General features: G+C 39.9%; 2 protein-coding genes across 2 annotated transcripts in view; one reads left to right on the forward strand and one right to left on the reverse strand.

Annotated features, from left to right (window-relative positions):
- The first annotated feature begins 507 nt into the window (after window positions 1–507).
- On the forward strand, window positions 508–14,381 carry SNAPC3 (small nuclear RNA activating complex polypeptide 3). Its single transcript, XM_083884319.1, has 8 exons — window positions 508–579; window positions 1,813–1,897; window positions 4,167–4,271; window positions 4,784–4,933; window positions 7,436–7,518; window positions 8,659–8,823; window positions 10,452–10,559; window positions 12,232–14,381. Exons 1-8 carry the CDS (start codon window positions 515–517, stop codon window positions 12,377–12,379), a joined length of 909 nt encoding a protein of 302 aa, XP_083740445.1. The 5' UTR covers window positions 508–514; the 3' UTR covers window positions 12,380–14,381.
- A 3,680-nt stretch (window positions 14,382–18,061) lies between these two features.
- The window catches only part of PSIP1 (PC4 and SRSF1 interacting protein 1), a 33,303-nt gene continuing 27,960 nt past the window's right edge, over window positions 18,062–23,404 (reverse strand). The window contains exons 14-15 of the mRNA XM_083883749.1: window positions 20,635–20,746; window positions 18,062–18,828 (exon numbers count right to left, since the gene is read on the reverse strand). Coding sequence (XP_083739875.1) covers window positions 18,765–18,828; window positions 20,635–20,746 — 176 coding nt within the window. The 3' untranslated portion in view covers window positions 18,062–18,764. The remainder of the gene's footprint in view (window positions 18,829–20,634; window positions 20,747–23,404) is intronic.

Here is a 23,404-nt window from a genome sequence, read left to right on the forward strand (position 1 = left end):
TTGTTCTCAGACTATTTTTAAGCTGGATAAAATCCTATTGTGATTAATTCAAAATGCTTCTGGGAAGGACTACCGACGAAGGGATGTGCATATGATGATTCCTCTGAATCTGGTGTGCTGTAATGCACAACCTGAAATGGGGATTGTAAATGGGTCAAGGTGGCGAAAGCACCTCCAGGGCCCTGCCTCTTATACTTCTCCACAGACTGTGAGAAATCACTGCCATGTCCAAAGAGGATAGCTCTAGATTTAGATAAGGTATAAGGAAGAAATGGTTTACTGTGTAGAGACACTGGAACAGTTTCCCCAGAGAATTTGTGGATGCTCCATCCCTGGAAGTGTTCAAGACCACTGTTTGGATATGCCCCTGAGCAGCCCCTGGGCCAGTGAAAGGTGACCCTGCCAGTGCTGCTGGGGAGACTGCTACTAGCTGATCTTTTAAGGTCCCTTCCAACCCAAACTGTTCTTTGATTCTATCTGTTATTTTTTTTATTGTTCTAGCATTGATACATTAATGCCTTCTGAAAAAGAAGAGGACCCAGATGTTATTCCTGAAGACAGCAGTCTGCTTACTCTTCGGTATGCTGTTGCAGTGCTCTCACGGTACCCTTATTTGAGGTGGAGGGGAAAATCAGCATGGAAGTGCAGCTGGCTGCCTGTTCCAGGCAATGCTTTCTGAAGCACCCTATGAAAATACTGTAAAGGTGGAAACACCAGCTTATGATGGGGTCATTGGTATAAGTCTTCTGCTCGAGTGTTGCTTAGGAATTTTTTATTAAGACATACAGAATATGCCATCTTTCTTGCTGGAAGAGGATTTCTGGACCTAGGTGCTTCTGAAGTAGTGCCTAAGTTTGGAGTGTGCAGGGGCCTTCTGATAATTGTGTGTGTGAGGTTCCTCCAAAGAAACCTGTCGCATGTATCTAGTAACTCACAGTCATACTGTAACAGCCAGACTGTAGGTACTGATTCCATATCCAGATAAACTCTTTATCTCAACCCTCTCTGTTTTGTTGAATTTTGTTTTGTTCATGGAATTCATTGATACTGCTGGTGCATTTCAGAGGTTAACCAATGTACGTAAGGTTTTTAGCGGTTGGCAAACTTGGCCAGTTTGGCCTTTGCTGTACTTTACACAGCACTAATATAAAGAAATGTGTTTAGACTGTGATCAGTGTTAAGCCTGATTGTTACTGAGGATCCTTGGGAAGGTCTGGAGGATGAGTAAACTTGTCCTGGGTGCTAAGAATTGGGTGTTCATGCCACTTAACCACTGTTAAGTACTTGTATTTTAACAGGCATTCTACTTTTGATGCTCTTTCTCCTATAAATGATAATGAAGGTTTGTTTTGGGGTTTTTCTAAAGTGTCTATGCTGTGGGGCTGAGAAAGAATGTACGTGGGTTGCTTTTTCCTTGTGTTTTGCTTGAACATCAATTCAGTTTTTTGAGGCAGAAAAACTGTTGAAACAGCTTCCTACAAGGTCACAAAGTGTTTTGTCCTAAAACAACTTCTTCAAATAATGTTTTGCTGTTTTTTATTGTGAGTGTAAAATTGCTCACAACCAACCTGTCATTTGCACATAAGGGGGAAAAGCCCCACAAGCTGAAATCCACAGGCTGGCCTCTGCCCTGTCAGGTTTTATGAGGGTCAGGAGATGAGTATTTTAAATTGTCCCACTAAGACAGACAGGAATCCTGCTCGTTAAAAGCTGTTCTCTAGTAGTAGCTTGTGTCATTTAAAAACGTGGCATTCTTGAAATTCTACATGGAAATTGTTGAATGAATTTTTTTCTTGTGTTCCTGCCCCTCAGAATTAGAAAGAAGGAATTAGAGAGGAGAGAAGAAACAATTATTGTGGATCGGGCTTGCAGACAAGAAACTCTTACCTATGAGATGGTAAGTTGCCTGTTATCTTATAAGCTCTCAAGACACCCGAAATCCAATTTCTGGTTGCTTTTTTATTCAGTGCTATGAAATGAACCCTGTAAATGTTTGCAGATACAAGTTTGCAGGTAATTATTAAGCATAGAGGCATTTTATGGAAAGATAGGACAGGAAGTCTGCTCTAACTGTCCATTAATACTGCATGTAGTTAAGGAGGAGCTCCAGCTTGTTACCACTATGTGGCTGTTTTTTTAAAGTGCTGTGAACTTACAGCTAGACATAGATATAGATGAAATGTCTGATGGTTTTGCTCCTGGAGTCCAGTGTTGGAAACTAAGCTTCAGTGTGTCAGTGGTTGTAAGCTAGTTTCAGTAGGGCTGAAAGAAGAAAACAGTAGCAGCACAGTGGTGGTAAATTCCTGCTTCTGAGCTTTGTAACCCAAGTTTTTCAGTCATTCTGAACTGCCAGGAGCCAAGAGTGCGGTCATCAGCCCCTCAAAAGCCTTATTGGAATTTTTTAACTATGCTTAATATTTTTAAATGATTTCTTCACAAACATTGAAGTCCTAAACAGCAAAACCTCATTTGATAAATGTTCATATCATTAAGGTTAAAAGACCTTTAGGATCATTGAACCCAATCATTACCTTATTACTGCCAGATACACCACTAAACTGTGTCACTAAGCACCACATATACACATTCTTTGAACTCTTTCAAGGACATTGAAGTGTTGGAGTCGGTGGCTTGAATAAGCCACAAACTGCTGTAAAAATTAGGGACAGAAGTGTTGTGAGGAAAGAACCTCATGTGACTATTAGACTTGTTTTTCCCCTTGAGGTTTCCTAGTCTGTCATGAGTTATGTTTCAGCTGTTCAGAGACCCAGGCACATTATGTAAACAACATGATGCAACTACTCTGCTCTTGGCCTGGAGAGTATCTGAGAAAATATTAGCAACAGAAACCTTCATAAAGGTTTTCAATGAGTGGTGTCTTACTGCTGTTTTTCTGAAGAATGAACACGTGGTCATTATTGCATTCTTTAAGCAAGCTGTGTCAGAGCTGTGATTCTGTGGTTGGGACCACGATGCCTTCATACAGGAGGAGAGCAGTAAGAAATGTGCATTTGGAATGTGTCACATGAAGAAGGCAGATGCAAGGCAGAGAGCACAAGTATCTCTGAGTGTCACAAGAGTACAAGTTCCTGCTACTAAATCTGAGGAGTACTCCATATTGCTGGGAGTTGTTTGTGCAGAGCCTGACCAGGGATACACCTGAGGTGGACTTAGAATGGTCACAAAATGGACAATCCGTCACGAGGTCTTACAGTTTTATAAGTTTTGGTTCATTTGCATACTGGGGTTTAATTGCTCAGCTGGGGTTTAATTGCTCATATTGGGGTTTAATTACAGCTTCAGGTTGTGAGGTCTCATCCTTTTTGTTCCTCTCTTCAGTCCAGTGTTGTTTATACTTTTGGGCCTGAAAGTTGTTCTTGGTCTTCAGCAGGAAAGGATTCTACTCTGTGAAGAGAGCTTACCAGTACTTAATATGAGGCTCAGAGCTACACGCCTAGGCAGCAGAGAATCTGAAAAACATGAAAGCTAAAACTTAAGGCATCAGTTGGAAAAGGAGGCAACTGTTACAGACAGGAAACTGTCACTGTACTCTCCCTTATTTTCACAGCTGGGCTGTGTCTTGAACACAAAGCTGGATGGAAATGTAGGACTACATTTACTTATTTTCTAAAACCCAGTACTGTGGCAAGCACAGTGCTGGGTTTTGGGTTTGGATTCTGGAGAAATTGTGACCTCCAGCTATGTCTAGCTTCCCTAATAAGAGGAAGTGTTGCACTGACTGTAATTTTCATATATTTTATTCTGTGTATACTTTCTAGGTTAGTGTTTCCCAAGTTAAGGGTTGCAATCCCCCTTGACATATGAAAGCATTCAAAGAGCATTTCAAAGGATTAAGTGGTAGAAGTTGGTATCAGCTAGGTTCCATGAGGGCAGAATGACAGCAGCCTCTAAATCCTTTATGCAGGGCCTCTCAATAGCCAAGGAGCAGCGAGCTGTCTTGCAGCAAAGCTGAGAAATGAAGGAACATGCTTGAAATCCGTAACTGGAGCAGTTTTTCACCCTTCTGTCTTGGAGGAAGTAGGCTGTTTTCAATTCAGAAGGCTACATAGTCATAAATGAGTTAGCATTTCTCAGACTGTTACCCATGGTTTATTTTTCTATATCTTTATATACCTTCATATATATTTACCAGTATGTTTTTCCAGGAGTCACATGCAACTGGAAAGAGACCAGATAATACAACAGATCTAATTGAGGAGGGAGAACTGCTTTTAACTTTGAACATCTTTTATCCTGTTATATTTCAGAAGGTTGGTATTAAATTCTCTGGGTTGTATTCTGATTTTTTCGTATTCAGATAATACCTTGCTCTCCCAAGCAGTTAAAATCAGTGAGTCTACTGAAGACATGTGGTAAACTCTTCAACACTTGTAATTTCTTAAGGCTCTTTCAGATTCCGGCTTTCATTCTGTTAGTTGTTTACATAATAAAACTTTTACAATAATTACACAATAGTTAATTTATTTTATAGAAAGCTCAAAACCTGAAACTAAATACATGAAAACTAAAGTATTCTTTCTGGATTTGGGATAAGTGAGCTCAGACTTTCTGTCTTTACTGCACTCTCTGATGGAGAATGTAACTTTTGAGTTTCTGAATAAAACTATTTAGTGTCAGTCTTAGGAGAGGCTATGGCAAGATGCTGTTCAGAGAAGTGATGTGCCAGATGCTGCCAGTAATGACCTTAAGCCATCAAAGAAAGAGCAGTGCTGATGCTGACATGTTATAATTTATCTGAATTTGTGTGCTGTGTTCTTTCTAGCATAAAGATCACAAACCCTACCAAACAGTCCTTGTACTGGGCAGCCAGAAACTCACTGAACTGAGAGACTCAATTTCCTGCGTCAGTGACCTCCAGATAGGTGGTGAGTTCAGCAGCCAGCCAGATCAAGCACCAGAGCACATCAGCAAGGTAAAACTTTCTATGTGGAACCCTCTACATGTATAAGAGTCTTGAAAACATAGAGAGGGAGGCAGAGTTTTGTTTTGTTGTTTTTTTCTTCAGCACTAAATTCACCTGCATTGTTTCTGCCTGTTGCTTGCGCTGCGAGTAAATACTTCATAGTGGCATTACCAAGATGTTCTGTTTTGTGCAATATCAAGAAAAACATTATCATTGCTGCTGCTACGTAATAGAAACACAAACAGTGAGTTTACTGTGGACTGATTTTATTTTGAACTGTATTCTGAAACATCAGAGGTAATAGCTTAATCCCACTAATAATAATAAGCTAGACCATCCCACTATGCTTTGTTGTTTGCAACTGGATGCTGATCAAATGTAGGGATGAGGATTATTCTTCTCTCCCAAAGTTGCTATGTGTTCCCTGGATATAAACAAAACAAGTTATCTAGTTGAAAATACTGAAATTGAATCACTTTGATCATACATTGTGTGACATATAATGTATGTCATATCATAGAATGGTTGAGGTTGAAAGGGACTTGTAGAGGTCATCTGGTCTACTCCCTCTGCTCAAGCAAAGGAGCAGTTGTCCATGACCATGTCCCAACGTTTTTTGCATATCTCCAAGGATGAAGGTTGCACGACCTCCCTGGACAGCCTGTGTCAGTGTCAGTAAAGAAGTGTTTCTTGAGGTTCATGGGAAACTGTGTGTATTTTAGTTTGCACTTATTGACTCTGATCTGTCACTCAGGACACTGCTAAAATAAACCTGGCTCCATCCTCTTTGCACCCTCCCTAGAGGTATTGTGTATGTTAGTAAGATTTGACTACCTGAGTAGTGGAATCTTTGTTTTCAGGGTGTGAGCTCACAGCTCTCTCAGCTGCTCTTTTTAGGAGAGATGCTGCTGTCCCTTCATCTTCATGGCCCTTATGAGAGCCTTTCTCCAGTATGTCCATGTCTCTCTTACACTGACTAGCCAAGAACTGAAGACAGGCCTTTAGGCATGGCCTCACTAGTGCTGAGAGAGCTGAAGGATCGCCTCCCTTGACCTGCGGGTGATATTTTATCTAATGCAGCACGGGATCCCATCTGCTTCATAGGCTGTCTTTGCTGCAAGGACATCTTGGCTCATGTTCAGTTTGGGATCTACCAGGATCCTAAGCTATTTGCTAGTTGCTCTCCAGCTGAGTGGCCCTCAGCATACGGGGGAGCATCAGCTTGTTTATCCCCAGGGGCAAGACCTTACACTTCTCCTTGCTCAACCTCACCAAGTTCTTTTTGACTCATTTCTCTGGGCTGTTAGAATCCCTCTGGCTGGCAGCAGGGTCATCTGGTGTATCAGCCACTCCTTCCAGTTTTTATCAGCAGCAGAGAAGGTAACTGTAACAGATAGAAGTGAATCAAAGAGTCTGAATGTGAAACACATTCCTACCACTGTGTCTTCATGCAGGCCATCTGAGAAGTCTTGTCTTTGGTCCTGGTGTCTGCTTTTCCTGTGTTTTGACAGCCTAGAGTTAATAGCTCAGAGAGACTTCCGGGCGTAATGTTGCCATGTCAATGGCTTGATGTCCAAGTGGAGAGCAGTTGTCAACCAGGAATTGATACTGGGACCAGTGCTTTTTACCATTTTTGTCAGTGACATGGACAGTGGCATCAAGTGCACCCACAGCAGGTTTGCTGACAACATTCAGCTGTGTGGGGCAGCTGACACACTGGAGGGCAGGGATGGCATTTAGGGGGACCTTGACAGGAGGCTCAAGGGAGACATTATTATTTTCTACAACTGAAAAGAGGGTGAGGAGGGTGTAGCCAGGTAGGGAGTCAGTTCTCCTGGGTAACAAGAGACAAGGTGAGAGGAAATGGCTTTCAAAATGCACCAAAGAAGGTTTAGATTGGATATTAGGAAATGTTTCTTCACTGCAAGGGTGGTCAGGTGGGAAATAGGGAATAAATAGGGAATAGATCTCCTTTTTATTGCTTTGCTTCTGCAATGCAGTCTTTGCTTTTTCTCATTAAACTGCCTTTATCTGAGCCCATGAGCTTGCCTGTCTTATTTTGTTTCCCCAGTCCTGATAATAAAGAGGAGCAGCTGGATAGGTATCTGGTAGCCACTCAAAGTAAACACACTGCATCTTGCTAATCTTTTAAAATATTAATATTTTTTAAAGTCAGTGCCTTGCAATTAATAAATTTCTGCAGTGATGCCTATGTTCTTTTTCTGTGTTTTTGTAGAAGTCCATAACTGCTATGATGAGAACAGTATAAGAGAAGAGCATTAAAGTAACCTGTAATGGTTTGAGAACAATATCAGCAGAATAGCTGCATAGTTGTCACATCAGTTGTCACATCAGTATCTACAATCAGAGCAAAAATTTTCTTAGACACCTGTAGAATGAGGTCTCTTAATATAATTTAGATACTGAAAATGCCTAGATTTTTGGCGTGTTCTTGTTTAAGGTGTTTATTCTCTTATAAGACTAACGAAAACTTCTCTCTCTGTCTCTCAGGATCACTACAAATCTGCCTTCTTCTATTTTGAAGGCATATTCTATAATGATAAAAGGTACCCAGAGTGCAGAGATCTGAGCAGGTATGGTATTTGTGGATGTTGACTTAAGGAAAACCTTAAGGAGCATAAAATTTGTTTCATTTTGTTTATGACTTGTGGTGTTACAGATACTGGAATATCTAGAGTATTAAGCTGGAATGGACTTCTCCTACTGTTTTTCCATGATGAATTAGTTTTTGCAGAGAAGTTTAACTTTACTTACTCTACTTATTCCTTCCATTTGCTTCCCTTTTGAAAAGAGTATGAATCCGTTTTTTAACCTGCAAATTCTGTTTTGCTCTGTTGTGATGGGGTTTCTGTATAAAGTGACAGGTGCCATTTAGTACAATGGTTGTTCTGCTCAGTCTTGAAAATATGCTGAATGCCTTCATTGTAAAGTCAACATGGGATCTCTGTGACTGATCAGAAAAGAAATCTGATATTTTAAGGAATTGTGGTCTTACTGATACACTAGTGAGATTTAGGAGATAAAAATGTTTAAAATGGCTGGTATGGAAGAGCTGACTGGATCCTGTTATTTTGCCAGATTTTGTATGTGACTTCAAGGAAATTAATATTTTACTTCTTGTCTTTCTGTCTGTGAACAACAATGGTCATCACAGAAGGGCTTGTCATAACATACACAGCTTGTAGAGTTAGAGGCCTTGTGTGTAAGAGTGTGCTGAAAAGCAAAAATTTACAGTGGCCAGTACCCTTCCAGTGCTAAATTTTGGAAATGTAACTGCACTTGTCAGCTTTATGCTTCTCCTTGACAAAAATAAGAATTAAAAAAAAATTTAAAAAGTGATTTGTAATACTTTAAAATGAACTCATTGACCAAGGGAGCAAAATGACCTACTAGTAACTTGGATTATTGGACTACTTAAGAAATACTATGCTGTGACCTGGATGGTGCCATCAGGAGCATATACTGACTAAAATTCCTCAGGAAGCTGCCTCGTGAGGACTGAAAGGCAGATGTTCCACAAGAGCAGTGAACAGTTCTATAGTGTTGTAATATTGCTGTGAAATCACTTAAAATTATTACAGAATGTTGTGAACTGTTTTGATTTTCATCATTTAACTATATCTCAGTGAAGGATTTTGCATGTCCCCAGGGGATCTTTTTCTCTGCATTCACAGTTCATAGCTTTGCTATGCTGATGGCCTTTCTGTTTCCAGAACAATTATAGAGTGGTCAGAATCTCATGATAGAGGCTATGAAAATCTTCGGTCTGTTAAGATGGAAGACTATGTATTTAATGACTTATCCCTGAAAATTGGCTTTCCATACCTTTACTGCCACCAAGGGGACTGTGAACACATCATTATAATCACAGATATAAGGTAAGTTACTATTCTTTGGGAGTCCTTAGGCAAATGGAAGTAAGCCTTCTCTGGACAAACTTCAGACATTAAATGATGAGTGTTTGTTAGACTAACTTACTTGCTTTAAGATTATTCTGCTGCCTTCTGCAGAGCTTAAATTTTTCTTCCATATACATGGGAATATCTCTGGAAGGAGAGTAATCTTCCTTGTTTTTTTCCTTTTAGTTTGTGTACAAGGACTGCTTTGTAATAAGTGTGCTATGACTGCTGTATAACAGGAATGGCAACCACAGTGTCAAGATCTTTCTATGTGGAGCCAGTACATACTGATTCTGCAGCATCAGGGAGCAGAATGTTGTAGGCGGTGGCTGGACTCAACTGGACTATAGTTTGAACTTGAAGCTAAAGGGCGGGAACTGAAAAGAGAATGGAGGAATGGAAATAGTGGGCTGAGTTGGATAGGCCAGAAGGAGAAGGTTATAGTGACCATGAGGTGGAAACCACATCAACAGTAGAACGATTGTGTAGACTTTGCTCAGTGCACTAGAGAGAGCACTCCTGTGGTTGTCTGTAGTGGGTGACATTTTCTGTTCCCAGGAGCCTGATGTATCAAAGTATTGATAATACATAGTGGCTTCCAAAAGGAACATAACCCAGAAAAAAGCATGTTGCACAATGATGCTCTGAAGATTCACCTGACAATACCTTGTTAGGAGATAGATATCTCTGTATAGGAGATAAAAGCTTTAAAAAGACTACAGAAAGGAGATGGTCTGAAGATTTCTGAGTTAGTGCACTGTCCTGGTTTAGGGCAAATTTGGGAGAAAACATCCAAAGGGGTCCATCTAGAAAGCAAATTCAAGTGGCCCTTCCCACTACTGATCTAGGAAAAGATTTCCTTGAAGAAAAGTGGAAAAAACTGTTTATGTTCACAAACAAGAAAAATGAATAATATTAAACAATAAAACCTCTCTCTGTTCTGAAGAGATGGCAAATTCAGAAAGTCTTTGCCATGGGGTGTAGCTTTGCTCGCTCAGTCTCTTACTAGTCCCTTCTGCTCTGAGAAATGCCACATCCTGGGCCCCAGTGGGTCACAGGTGTGAGCTCTGGTATTTTCTGGGTTTTCAGTCCAGAGCAGGCTGATCAGTTCTAGAATAACTCAGAAAGAATAACCGCAGTCTGGGGAAGTTCTCTGCCTCAGCTATCTAAACTAACTAAAAAGCAAAGGAGAACTCTCTCCCTCTGTCTGTGCTGCAGACAACACAGTCCATGAGAAGGATGCAGGGGAGCAAGTGCAGTTTCTGAAAACAAACTGTGCACTTTTTCTCCCCACCTTTGCTCTCAGAAGCAGTCATAAAGGTGCAGAACTTAATATCCAGCATAAACAGAACAGATAATTGGGACTACAAGCGTCATAAAGTTGCCATAGGATACTGAATTTAGTTGTGACCATAAAATCCACAGATGGTGCAACTAGCAGTGTATCTCCAGATCTTCGTATGTGTTAAAAAATGTTAAGCAGAAGTCTGGTCATAATTTACATGGGAATTTAAATCATACTTTACCTTCAATGTCCATGCTTATGTTCAAATAATTTAGAATATGACAACATCTTTATTGTATGTGTTGTATTTATTCTCCTCAAGGCTTATTCATCATGATGATTGTCTGGATAGGAATCTATATCCCTTGCTTGTCAAGAAACATTGGCTATGTACCAGAAAATGCTTTGTGTGCAAGATGTATACAGCAAGGTATGCTACATTCTTGATGCTATCATTGTCTTAATTAAGTCTTTCTAGGTGCTGCTACTAACTTTAAAAAAATAGTAAAAATCAAAACTCTGTATGTGTTTCGTCATCATCATCATAATCTTCACTCTTCAAGCAGTTGACCTCTCTCTAACCAGGAAAAGGCTTCCTGCAGGTAGTGTTCATTTGGAATTGATTCAGAAGTTTCAAAAGAACTAAATTAATAAGAGATTAATTATTTGGCTCATGTTCTTTTGCATATCTAGAGTTTGCATATCTTATCAATTACTTTTGAAAATCCTGCTTTTGGGGGGAAAATGCTGCATTTTCCTCTTTTGCAAGATATGTGCTTCACCGGAAATCATACAGCACTTCTGTTTAATCTAGCATCTATGCAGGTATAGATCTGTCAAACTCTAATATAATAAAATCTAGAGGTTTTTAAAAGGCATTCAACTTTCCCCACAGGAAACTTGAAAACTGTGCTCTGCAGCTATTCTTGAAGGAACTCTTCATGATTTTCTGCACTTAAAAGAGCAGAACGTGAATTTGGTGCTCTTTATACACTTTAGTGATGTTAATTTATATACAAGACAGACTTTCAATTAACAGTAGAAATTTCTCTAAAGACTAGGCTAGACTCCCTGATTTTATAGATCTGAATGATTTATTTGCAAAAACAGTGGTTGCCTTTTTTCCCTCAGGACAGTTTATGCTCTCAGCCTCTGTTAGGCACAGCAACTGTGTCTTCGTTGTCTTGCTTGTTTGGCCTTAGTCTTCCTGGGATCAGGCAAAAAGCCAATTCCCCTTGAGATGGGAGTCCATCCCAGTGTTCCTAGCAGAGCCCTGAGGATGCCTTCACAAGGGCCTATAATCTGTGAGGCATTTGGCATAAGGGGAGGTGGAGCCAAAGGGTCAATATGTGGGAAAGATGGGATGGAGAGGGCATTACCAGAGGTGATGTAAATGCATTAAATTAAAACCAGGATTAAGCACTAAGCTTAAGTGGGGACATGCTAAACCATAGACAGCAGAGCTGCTTTGGCTAGCTGTCCAGTGTGTTCTAATCTGTGCAGATAGCATCTGTAATCACCAGAGGCCTTCAGCTGTCGTGGCCTCTTGAGTGCTATTATAAATTAATTACTCAGTGACATGGCAGGCCCTCTTTGTACATGTTAACTTGTGTTCATGTTAACTTCAGTGCTTGCTGGAATGTGCTGCAGTCCCCACCTTGTCTTGTCTGCATCATTTGGGTTCTGCTTTTAGACTCCTAAATTGTTTTGATTACTCAGAGGAGCTTAGGTCACTACATGTCTGCTCCATTTCACAGTTTCTTGCATTAAGGGAAAAAAAAGATCTATCTTTTGTGACTTAGATGGCCACAGGGTGGGCAGAAGATTCTTGGTTTGTTTTTTTTTTTTTTAAATGCACAGTACCAGCTACACAGGTTTGAGGAGTTTCTCAGGAAATGCTGCTGTAGCTGCTAGGATTGACGTGGAAAGGGTGTGGTGTTTGGAAATGAGCTGTATGCATGGGATGGGAGATATGCAATATGCAATACCTTGTGTATATAAAATTATTACTGATGTTTGTTGCTGCCATCTCCAGTCCAAAGTAAAATTTGCCACAAATGTGTTGCACTCGTGAAAAAACACTTGTGTTTTGTGACCTGCAGGTGGGTAACCAACAGAGACAGTCTGGCGCCAGGGGATCCTTGTTTCTTCTGTGATGTTTGTTTCCGGATGCTCCATTATGATGCAGAAGGCAATAAACTGGGGGAGTTTCTTGCATATCCTTATGTTGATCCTGGGATTTTCAACTGAAACTGACATGTGCCAGGATTAATGCAGTGAATGACATTATTGAATCTGTTGTTCTGGCTGTTACAACCACTGGAAAGCTTGAGGTTTGAGCATACGGCTAGGTTTCAGGTCAGGCGTGTAATCCTCTCCTGTGAGCTGGAAGGAGCCTTCTGCACACCAGAAGTCTATCTGGTATGTTCTTCTGAGTAAGTATGATTTTACAAATAAGTTGGCATGGAAAAATATAATGCACTTTTACAACATCACAGTAGTTTGGATGCTATTAACTGTAAAATGTGGATGTTTGAGGATACCTGGGAAAAGAAACCCTGATTTTGAGAAGCTCTGTGTTTCCAAGGCTCTGTAAACCTCTGAGGATGAGGACATGGTCTGTATATATCTTACCTTGAAAACTCAGGCAGTTGCCATATTTCAACAAGGGTGGATGGCACTGAATTTGTAGGGAGGAGAACGCTTTCTGAGAGAGAAGGTCAGAATACTGGTTAAACTCTTGAGTCTTTCCTACAAACCAAAGCTTGCATCTGAAGGCTTCTGCTGTCCCTGGTTTCTGTGACTGATTCTGTGGAAACAACATTTCACCATTACTGAATTGTAGCCTGCCTTTTAAATAATTTTGTCAAGTGTTTACAGTGTATGCAGTGTTCATTGTGCATCTTTTGTTTTAATATTAGTATCATTCTGTTATTGTATTTTTTTTAATAAAATGTGGCAAATTTGTAGTTCCTAGTCTTTCGTTAAAATGAAACTGTCAAGACAGGATATTCTTTTTTTTTTTTTAAGTCTTCTGGAATTAAGAGGATGTTAGTGGAGATCTTTGTTTTTTAGGAAATTTAGCACTAACTGCTTTTCTTTTGAAACCTTCAGCTAGTTCTGGTTGGGGGAAGACAGCCTGCTCTGACAATCTGCATACAGACATGTGACAAACTGAATCCTGTTCAGGTCCTGTAGCTGCAGATTGATTATCTTAGATGTCTTGAAACAAAGGTATCTGAAGCACTTGCAGGACTCCATTGATCACGCCCGTATCTTACTGGTTTCTGGTGGTGTATTAAGTCATGTGAATATAAATCTGTGCTTTTTTTAGGAACAACAAAAAAAATTTTTTTTCCCTGTCTTGTAAACCAGCCAGCTGTAGACACGTGTATTGTAATGAACCAACCACTTGTAAAAGCAGATGGTGATAGTTCTCTTATCCTTCAGGAATCTGCAGAAAAGGAGGTACCCTGCTCATCACAACTTTGACAAATCCAGCTGCTGGTGTTGGGCTGCTTTGTGGTGCAGCAGCTGCATTAATGGTCTTCAACTATACAGCTCCTGTTGCAGCCTCAGCATTGGTCTCACAAGTTGCTACTCCTCATCTTTTCCCTATGTCCTCCTCTATCAGCTGCCTGCCATAAATACACAGGCTCCCCAGTCCTCTTCAGTGTTGGATCAGGGATCATATAGAGAGCTAGCTCAAGTTCTAAAGCAGCAATCAGTAGGTTTTTTGTGGGAGCATTTTTTTTTCTTTCTTTAGCCATAGAGAGAAGGGAGTGGCAAAATGTGAGTTTACTGTCATTAAATTAATTTGTCTCACATATGCTGTCTGTCACACAATGCATTTATCTTCTTAATTAAAAGTTAACATCAAATGTATTTCAAAATTGGTGCCCCTGCAGGTTAAGAAATTTTAGTGGGCCGGTCCCATACTTCCAGTAAAGCCACAGTCTAGATGTGGGAGTTCAGAGCATTCAGCACTTAACTACAAAACAGAGAAGAATTGTATTAGAAGCTTGCCATTTGTACGATGTGGTCCTGTTTCATATTCAGTGATTCTTTTAAATGACAAATGAAAGAAAAAGGTTACACTAAGTTGTAGGTTTTAAAGATCCCAGAGGCTGTCACAGGACAATTGGATCTTGATTTGATAAGTCTTTTTGAATGAGTCCTCTGAGTAAAATCCAGCATTGCATACAGTGTCTATTTGTATCTAAATTTCTATGACACCAGCTGGATATTGGTTTTAGCAACTTATTAAATGCTGCAAATGTTTTGATGATGAAAACGTCCAAGCAGGTTTATTACTTCATGGCAAAAAATTAGAAAAAAATCTTTTTTATAATCCCTTGTCTATGTGTTGCTAGTTGAATCTCAAAAACATTAACCTGAATCTGTGGTTGGCTTCTGGGTTTGATTTTTTTATTAAACACTCAATGATTAGGCAGTATGATCCTTTACAACTTACTTCAAACTTCCCAAATATCTTGCAGATTTTCTCCCCAATGAAAGTTTTTGCCTTGTTGACAAAGGTGATACATAACTGTGTTTCTTGTAGTGATGAAGAGGAGAAGTCCCTCTGATTTTACTGTTAGTATGAAGTTCCAAAGCAAACCGTGATTCATATAGACAGTGCTATACCACTTCCCAGTGCTATCCAGGCACTTGTAACATTACCACAAAAGTCCCCTATGTACCTGAATGATGAGCAACTCAACAGGGCTACACAATATTTTAAGCTGTAGTAAACTCCATTCTTGAAGTAGGGGTGCTATTATTAAAGTTAACTCTGCTTTAAATTTTGTGCATAGCTGTGTTTTCTTTATTGGGAAAGAATCAGCCTTTTGAGACTTTTGCCTAGTCAGTCTCAGCTCTTATGTTTGTATCTTTCAAGAGATACAGTTTGGAGCCACTCAGGCATCTTTGAAGGTGAGATGACCCTTTCTACAGTCATGTCAGACTTTGTGACTTTAGGTTATTTCTGGTTTGTAAATGGGCAGTAAATTTAGGCAGTAAAAAGCCCAAGCAGCTGTATCTACAGAGTTGTAGCATCACACAGTCAGGACCTTCATCTCTGCATCCAGTCTCAAGTCTTTGAAGCAGTGGCACAGTGACCCATTGTTTCTGAAACAGTTGTGACAGATGAGTTAGCTTGTCAATACTTGTGTGACAACTAGGTGGATTTGGCAATTCAGCATCCTTGTGAAATATGCTTTTTTCCCTTTTTTCTTTTTTGTATAAGGTTTGATAAAAAAAGGATTATCAAAATTGAGAAATGCTTTATGTGAGGATTTCCAATGACATCTTTACAGAAATCCTTTCAAGGATAAAAGTGGAAGTTGTTCGAGTTTCTTGAGGTTTCAGTAAAGTACATCTTATGACTAGCTGCAATGTGGAAATCCACAAAATCCAGTATATAGTAACTAACCTCGATTTGTTAGCTAAATGAGAATGCTGCTTATCTGATGATCAAGCTGTACAGTCATTCCCCTTAACATCAGTCTTTTGTGAAGTGCTAGTGATTGCCAAAAGTCATAGTCTGTGGAGGCCAATCATTGTGGCCATCTGCCAAAGAGAGTTCTGTGCTGCTATGCTATGGTGATTGAACCTGCAGGTTTAACTTCAGGTATTTTTCTTGAAGATTTTGTTGAAACACAGGAGCAGGCAACCTCAAAATGTCAGAAGCCAACCTGCCAAAGCAGGCTGCCAGGTTAGCTGAAAAGGGATATTCTTTTTGAGTCCAGGCAGACCAAGAAGGTGTGTGCTTAGTGAAGCAAGGACAGGGAAGGGACATGGGAGAAATATGGAAATGGTGTTCCGTGCTGTAGGGAGAACATTCATGTGGTCAAAGCTCATCTGGGGTTGAAGGTCTCCAGAACTGTGGGCACAATAAAGAGAGTGGATTTTTAAATATATCAGTAGTGAAAGGCAGCACAGAAAAGCCATTGGTCCTCACCTACAGGATAAGGATGGTCACCTCACCAACAGGGACATAGACAAGTCAGAGATGTTAATGCTTTCTTTGCCTCTGTTCAGCATGGGTTATGGGGGTTCAACATGGTGGTCCCAGTGTCCTGAGCTGGAGGACCAGGACTGTGAGAATGATCAACTCCCAGTGAACCCTGAATTTCTGCAGGATCTGCGGGATCCCTTTTTAGTCTTTGGGGCTTGATGGGATTCATCCAAGAGTACTCTAAAGAGCTACCTGATGTCACTGCAAGGTCTCAATGATTTTTGAATGGTTTTGGGACTTCGGAGTCATCCCAGTGAACTGCAACTTGGCTAACATTGTCCCAGTTTTCAAGAAGGGCAAGAAGGATGACCCTGAAAACTACAGACCTGTCAGTCTCACTTCAGTGACTTGTGAAATTATGGAGCAGATTATTCTGTGAGTTCCTGAAAACACCTGAAGGTTGTTGACAATGCAGGTTTCAGTCAGAACCAGCACAGGTTCATGATGGGAAAGTCCCACTTATCAAACCTGATTTCCTTTTATGACAAGGTAACACACCTAGTTAATCAAGGAGAACCAGAACATGTAATCTTTTTGGTCTTCAGTAAAGCTTTCAATACAGTCTTTCACAGTATCCTCCTGGGAAAAAAATGTCCTGTGCACAACACAATAAATGCCTCCTGAAACGGGTGAGCAGCTGGCTCATGGGTCAGGCACAGGGGTTTTCAGTGAGGGGTGACAGCAGACCCATGACTTGTCACCACTGGGGTTCCACAGGGCTCCATCCTTGGCCCTGTGCTCTTCATCTTTATTAACAATCCAGATGCAGGACTTGAAGGAATAGTAAGTTTGCCAATGGTATTAAACTGTGGACTCCCTTAAGGCCAGGGAGGCCCTGCAGAGAGACCTTCATAAAGTGGGAAGGCTGGACAATCACCAACCATATTAAGTTCAACAAGGGAATGTGCCAGATTCTGAGACGCACCAAGGATGGGGCAGCCCTGGATGTCTGGACAGACTGGGAAATGAGATGCTGGAAAGCAGTGCCATGGAAAGGGACCTGGGGACCTTGAGTTAGCAGTGCCCTGGCAGCCAGGAGGGCCAGCCCTGTCCTGGGGAGCAACAGGCACCAGCCAGGCAAGGGCAGGGATTGTCCTGCTCTGCTCTGAGCTGGGGCAGCCTCACCTCGAGTGCTGGGGGCAGTTTTGGTCACCTCAAGATGAGAAAGACATGAAACTACTAGAGAGTGTCCAAAGGAGGGCAATGAGGATGGTGAATGGCCGTGAGGGGAAGTTGTATGAGGAGTGGCTGAGGTCACTTGGTCTGTTCAGCCTGGAGGAGACTGAAGCGAGACCTCATCAGTCTACAACTTACTCATGAGGGGAACAGCAGGGGTAGGCACTGATCTCTTCTCTGTGACCAGTGACAGGACCCAGGGGAATGGCCTGAAGCTGTGCGAGGGGAGGTTTAGATTGGATATTCAGAAAAGGTTTTTCACCCAGAGGGTGGCTGGGCACCAGAACAGCTCCCCAGAGCAGCGGTCACAGCACCAGCCTGAGAGGGTAAAAGAAGTGTTTGGATAGTGCTCTCAGGCACATGGTGTGACGCTTTGGGTGTCTGGTGCACGCCCAGGAGTTGGAGACTTTGATGATCCATGTGGGTCCCCTTCAACTCAGCATTTGTTCTGTGTGTATTCTCAGGATTTTCAAACTCTAATTTCTAACCTGGCTGTCCTCTGTCAAAAACCACATACAAGTTGTTCTAGTATTGGGCAAAGTCTGTGCTTCAAGAACCACTCCTCAGAGAGGTTTGTACCTCTTCTATTCCCTTTCATGCTTCCAGGAATTAAAAGACTTTACCAGTTCTGGGTCCCCAAGTTAAGGTCAAAAACAGTAAAATCAAAATAGTACTAAAACCAGACTCATGTTTTTCTTATGAATGGTTCTGTCTATACAAGGATGTCTTAATCAGTTCAAAATTCTTTAATTTCATAAATTGTTCAAGACAGCGTTTTCCAACCATTCTGCATCAACAGGTTCTGTGAAAACACCACACTTTTCAGTATACTTACTATACCCAAAAGCAACAATAAAAGTCACATTGCAGTAAATTGGCACAACGTGTTTTGCAAAAACAGAACTAAACTTATTTTTAAAAAACCAAACAATTAAGTATACTCATACATTAGCATTGTAACAGCTATAAAAATGCGGCTTTCAACTCCTACAAAACACAGTGAAAAGACATCCCCAACAAGAGTTGAAAAACTGCACAAACAGAGGTCAGTATAATAGGAGAGGAAGTTTTATACAAATGAAGCAACTGAAGAGTTAGAAGTATTTACACTTTTTCCTGCTATTAACTAGACAAACATACAGTAGTAAGTTAAAAATAGACTACAGCTCTAAGTCCTGTAACATGTAAGCATTTTCTAACTGAGATTTTCATCTTTTGAAATGTATTACCTGTTAATACTGGATATAACTATTGGCAAAAGTGTTTAAATACTTTAAAACCAAGATTAAAAGGGCCTTTATTCCACAAAATTTTACTTCAAAATACTATGCTTATAAAATTATTTAGAATTTCAGCAGTCTATAGATTTAAAATGCAAAACTTAACAATCCTCTTTAATTTGTAATTAAAAAAAAAACGAACAACAAAACTCCAGTGATGTCATTTGTTTTCAAAGGCAGAATCATCTGCTGGCTTTTCAAGCTCTCTCTCTTCACCACATGTCCTAGAAACAAAATAAAGCAATGTTATTCATCACATACAAAGGCAGCAAGCAAGCAAGACTTATTCCTGGTGATTGTACAATCTAGAGCAAGTGATGCTGATGAACACTCATGAAGTCTGGAGAACTGAAGCTGTTAGCGATGCCAGTTCTTATTTTACCCCAAGGCCCTCAGATCTGAAACCAAGCTGGCAGTGAGTGGCATCACCATTGACTGTATGTGATGGGCTGTGAAGGGCAGTCATTCGGAGCTTCATTTGTATCTGTACGGTAGGTCAGTTTAGGTGGAAAAGTGCTCTAGCTTAACATGCCTTACCTCCTGCCACTGAAATCCACTGTATCCCCAAACACTGAGGTAACCTCGTGGAGCAGTATGTATTTTTATCAAACACACCATGAAAAATGTTCTTAAGTGCCAGTCAGATCAGAAATTTTAAAGTTACAGAGCTTTTTCCGAAACTCCTGAATTACATCTTCAGAAAGGTACAGACGTGTCTTCCCTCTAGCTGAGGGAAAAAAGTTCAGAACTTAATATAGTCCTGTGATTTAAGAAGTTTACCAGCTCTTTGCTTAGACTGAGCCACACAGGTGTTTTGGAAATTATTTATTTTGTTTACTTCTTTCTCACTTCTAAGAAACCAAATATGGCAAATAAAAATGTTCAAAAAATACTGAACAAAACGAAGTTTGTATGCTGGAGAGTCTGGAGCTTGAATTCAGACATGTGGATGCATTTCTGAACATGCACTGTATTTGCCAGGGGTTTATTTAAAAATCTGGTTTGTTGCTGTTAGTTAACAGTAAGTTCACAGACCCTGTGTCCAAGTAGCCATACAGTATTTTTTTGGCAAATGAGTTTCTTTCTTGTGTTTAACGTTACCTTAGTGTAAATAACAGTTAACATTCCACTCTTTTGTTTTATTCCACTCAATTTTAACTTGGCAGAGAGCCAAAAGAATGCCAGGCATGTGCAGTTTCTCCTGATGTGCATGAAGACACTGATGAAAGGAGTTTGCTCTAATACATACTGCTAAACAGAAAGAATCTCCGCATGCAAGGTACAGAGTGGCTGGAGAAAACACACTTCAACAAAACAATTCAACTCTAGGATAATTCTGGGCCTTTTCCACATTTGTGACTAAATTCTATTAAGTGTTTCTGTTTCTATAAGATATTCATTGCTTGTTGTTTCTGTTTACAAAACGTATTTTTCACTGAAACAAAGTTTAAATAGTTAATGCAAGGCAAATTAAAGCATTCTTATGGCTTTGTGTTTAAAATGTTAAGTTGCATCCACCTCTATAAAGCATTCAGACTTCTGGAATTTCACAGGCTTAAGTTCTAGCCTGCAGTTTACCTGCATTTGGGTGCTTCTATAGCCAAACTGCAGAAAATTATTCAAAATGGCTTGTCTATTGATGACAATACATGAATTCACAGAAAAATAATAAATCTCCTTAGTTTCTATAAGACTTGGTTCAGGCTTCGTTTGTTTCCAACTGAATAGCCTAAAACAGGCAAATTGCTTTTACTTTGCTCTGGTCCACCTCATGCTGATTCTCTCCAATAGAAGGACATCTTGTAATGTTTCTTGAGTCTCCACCACAGCAGTGAGTGAAATAACATTTAAAATATTCATTCAAAACTTAAACGCAAGATTTGCACACTGTTACTCTCCAAAGCTGAGAGCAAACTGTGAAGAAAGCAGTACCTCAACATGATTAAGTACCTTCAATCTACTGCTGTTCCATGTCACATGATTAAGCTAGAGCAGAAGAGATTCTCAGCTCAGTAACGTTATTAACTCACTTTTTCTTACTGCCAGCTTCATGCCTATCTTTCTTTTCTTCAGCATTTTCTCCATTGTGTTGTGACTGGTTGGTGTCCTGGGATTCAGACCCTCCATTCAGAATCTTTGAACCTTTAAAATGAAAGACTGGAAAAGTGGTACTTGCAGGGAATAAAACTGCATTATAATAGCCCCCTGATAATTTCTTTACCTTAATCAAATCAAACATTATAAATCTTTTCCCCTCACCTTGATATTCCAGTAGCTGCAACAACACAAAAGACACTAACTGATATGGCTTCAGCTTCTCAACATTTCATGCAATGTGCTTCATCCCACGGTTTTAGCAATGGGAATTGAACAGTTTATATTTTTCATGCAGTTTCAAGTTCTTCCTGTGCTTGCTAGGCTACAGATCATAGGCCTAATGCTTGTTTGTATTCTGAGCAGTGAGAAAATATACTTCAGTATATTTTTTTCACTGCTCTAACCAGGTCAGATAATTTTTGGATAATATTGTTACTTTAACTGTAGAAGTTAATAGTTCCATCACATCTCTTTTACTCTTGACTCCAACAAATTATGTATAATCAAAATACGAGTTATACAAGTAGAAGTGTTTAACGATAATATGGATTTTTCAAGCAGGAAAATATCACTGGCAAGAAGGTGTATTTAGAGGAGTCAGTGCAGAAATATTTAACATCTTTTAGAATTTCTATGATGACCACATGTTTTGCTGTGGTATTATGAGCCAGTGAATTCCGTGTGAATTGCTGAGGAATGTAACTCTCTAACCAATGGTCCATTTTACTTGAAGTTGCAGATTTATAAAAACTCCTCTATTAAACTACTGAGCTATAGTAAGAAAAAAAATTACTCATCTGAGTTTTTACAGTTTATCTGTTTATACTATCTCAGAATCAGTTCTGAACTCAAAGGCCACAGGAGGAATTCGATAAAACAGTAAATGCTATATTCCCTTGTTACAAAGCAGATAATCTGATGCTGTGTATTAAGTACCATCAATTACAGCATCATTCTGTACTGACTATCATTGTGAAGATAGTCAGGGTTCACCAGTTCAGTTTTTAAAAAGGCAAAAGAATACATGTAATGATCAGATTTTCTTTTTACAGCAAGTAAGAAAACCTACTTCCATAAAATATCCTTCTATTCTGGTAGAGTTTCTTCCCATTCTCCACGTGACTGGGCAACAACATAGTATTTCACTGTGTTCTGCTGAACACAGTGTTAGCCTTATACGGAGTAGCTTCACTAGCCAGACTATGCCCAGGAAGTCTCTCAGTGTAGCTTCTTTATTAAAGTATTAGTTGTCCTGATCCCTGGTTTGGGGAGAGATCTGTATGGAACTTCTACTTCATCATACATTCTCCTGCCAGAAAATGGTTGGATTTTAAAATCATCCTTGCTTTTTTAGCAATTACAAGTAGTGACATTCCTACTACAGTTGTGTTGAATCCTTGGCACCTCAGTTACAGTAATTTGTTTAGTCTTGATCTGGGTGGTGTAACTTTTAAATGGTTTTCTGAAAAAAACCCAGTTCTGCTCCCAGAATTCAATTGCAAAGTAAATGTAGTTTCTGTGAAGTGCTTGTGGAGATCAAGGATCTAAATAATTTGAATATACGAGTAGAACTCTTACATCGCAACATAGCTTTCCAGTGTATCTGTCTCATTCATTTTGTTCCTCTATTTAAAAATGTATCTATTGTAGTTCTGATTTAAAGTTATTACTGAGCACACTTACTACAGAAAGCTTTTGATACTCTGTTGTACAAGTGCTCATGATTGATGTGGAACTGTACTGTTAAGAACACAAATACATTCTTCTTTACTGTTAAATAAACTTTATTGTTTCTTTACTCTTAGGCTGCTCTACTGAAGTTGCATGAGGGACGTAACATAGAAGTGGGTTAAAAGTTGCGGCTACACATTGTAGAGCATGCATGATATAGAAAGAGGCTAATGAAGGAAACTAAGCAGTTTCAAGTTCTTCCTCAGTGGCAGAAGCTTAGGTACCAAAAAGCTACTGGAGGAATGGAAGATTGTGTTGGTTTTGGCTGGGGTAGAGATGATTTTCTTTCAAAGTGGTGAATATAGGGCTGAATGCAAAGTTGATAGTAGAGATGTTTTTGTTACTTCTGAGTAGGGCTTACACACAGCCAAGGCCTTTTCATGTTCCCACACTGGGGAATAATTTGGGGTTGCATGGGAGGTGACACAGCCAAGACAGCTGACCCAAACTGACCAAAGGGACATTTCAGACCATCACGTTCAGTGAACTAGGGAGGAAGGATGGGGGAATATATTTGAGTGATAGCGTCTGTTTTCCTTTTATGTGTGAGGGTGCCTGCTCTTCTGGGGACAGCAGAACACCTGCCTGCCCAAGGGAAGCACTGGATTAACTCCTTGGTTTACTTTTATGTGCACAGCTTTTGCTTTCCCCATTAAACTGTCTCTATCTCAATCCATTAATTTTCTTCCTTTTATGATTCTGATTCTGTCCCTGATCCTACTGGTGGAGGAGTAAGCGATGGGCTGAGGGGCTTGGCTGCTGGCTTGAGTTAAAGTGCAACAATGGTAGTATGTCACTCTACCTCATATTTAATGTATTGGGGTTTTTTTTAATTCTGTAACATTATCAAGTTAGATAATTTACAGAAGTAAAAATTGCAAGACTTGATTTTTGCAAAGGCCATTTCCTTTAGCCAATTGAGATAAAACTACCATGGTAAATGTTACATTGAATTTGAAAGTTATTTGTAGC

Source organism: Zosterops lateralis (assembly GCF_965231275.1).
Source record: "Zosterops lateralis genome assembly, chromosome: Z".
Taxonomy (NCBI): domain Eukaryota; kingdom Metazoa; phylum Chordata; class Aves; order Passeriformes; family Zosteropidae; genus Zosterops; species Zosterops lateralis.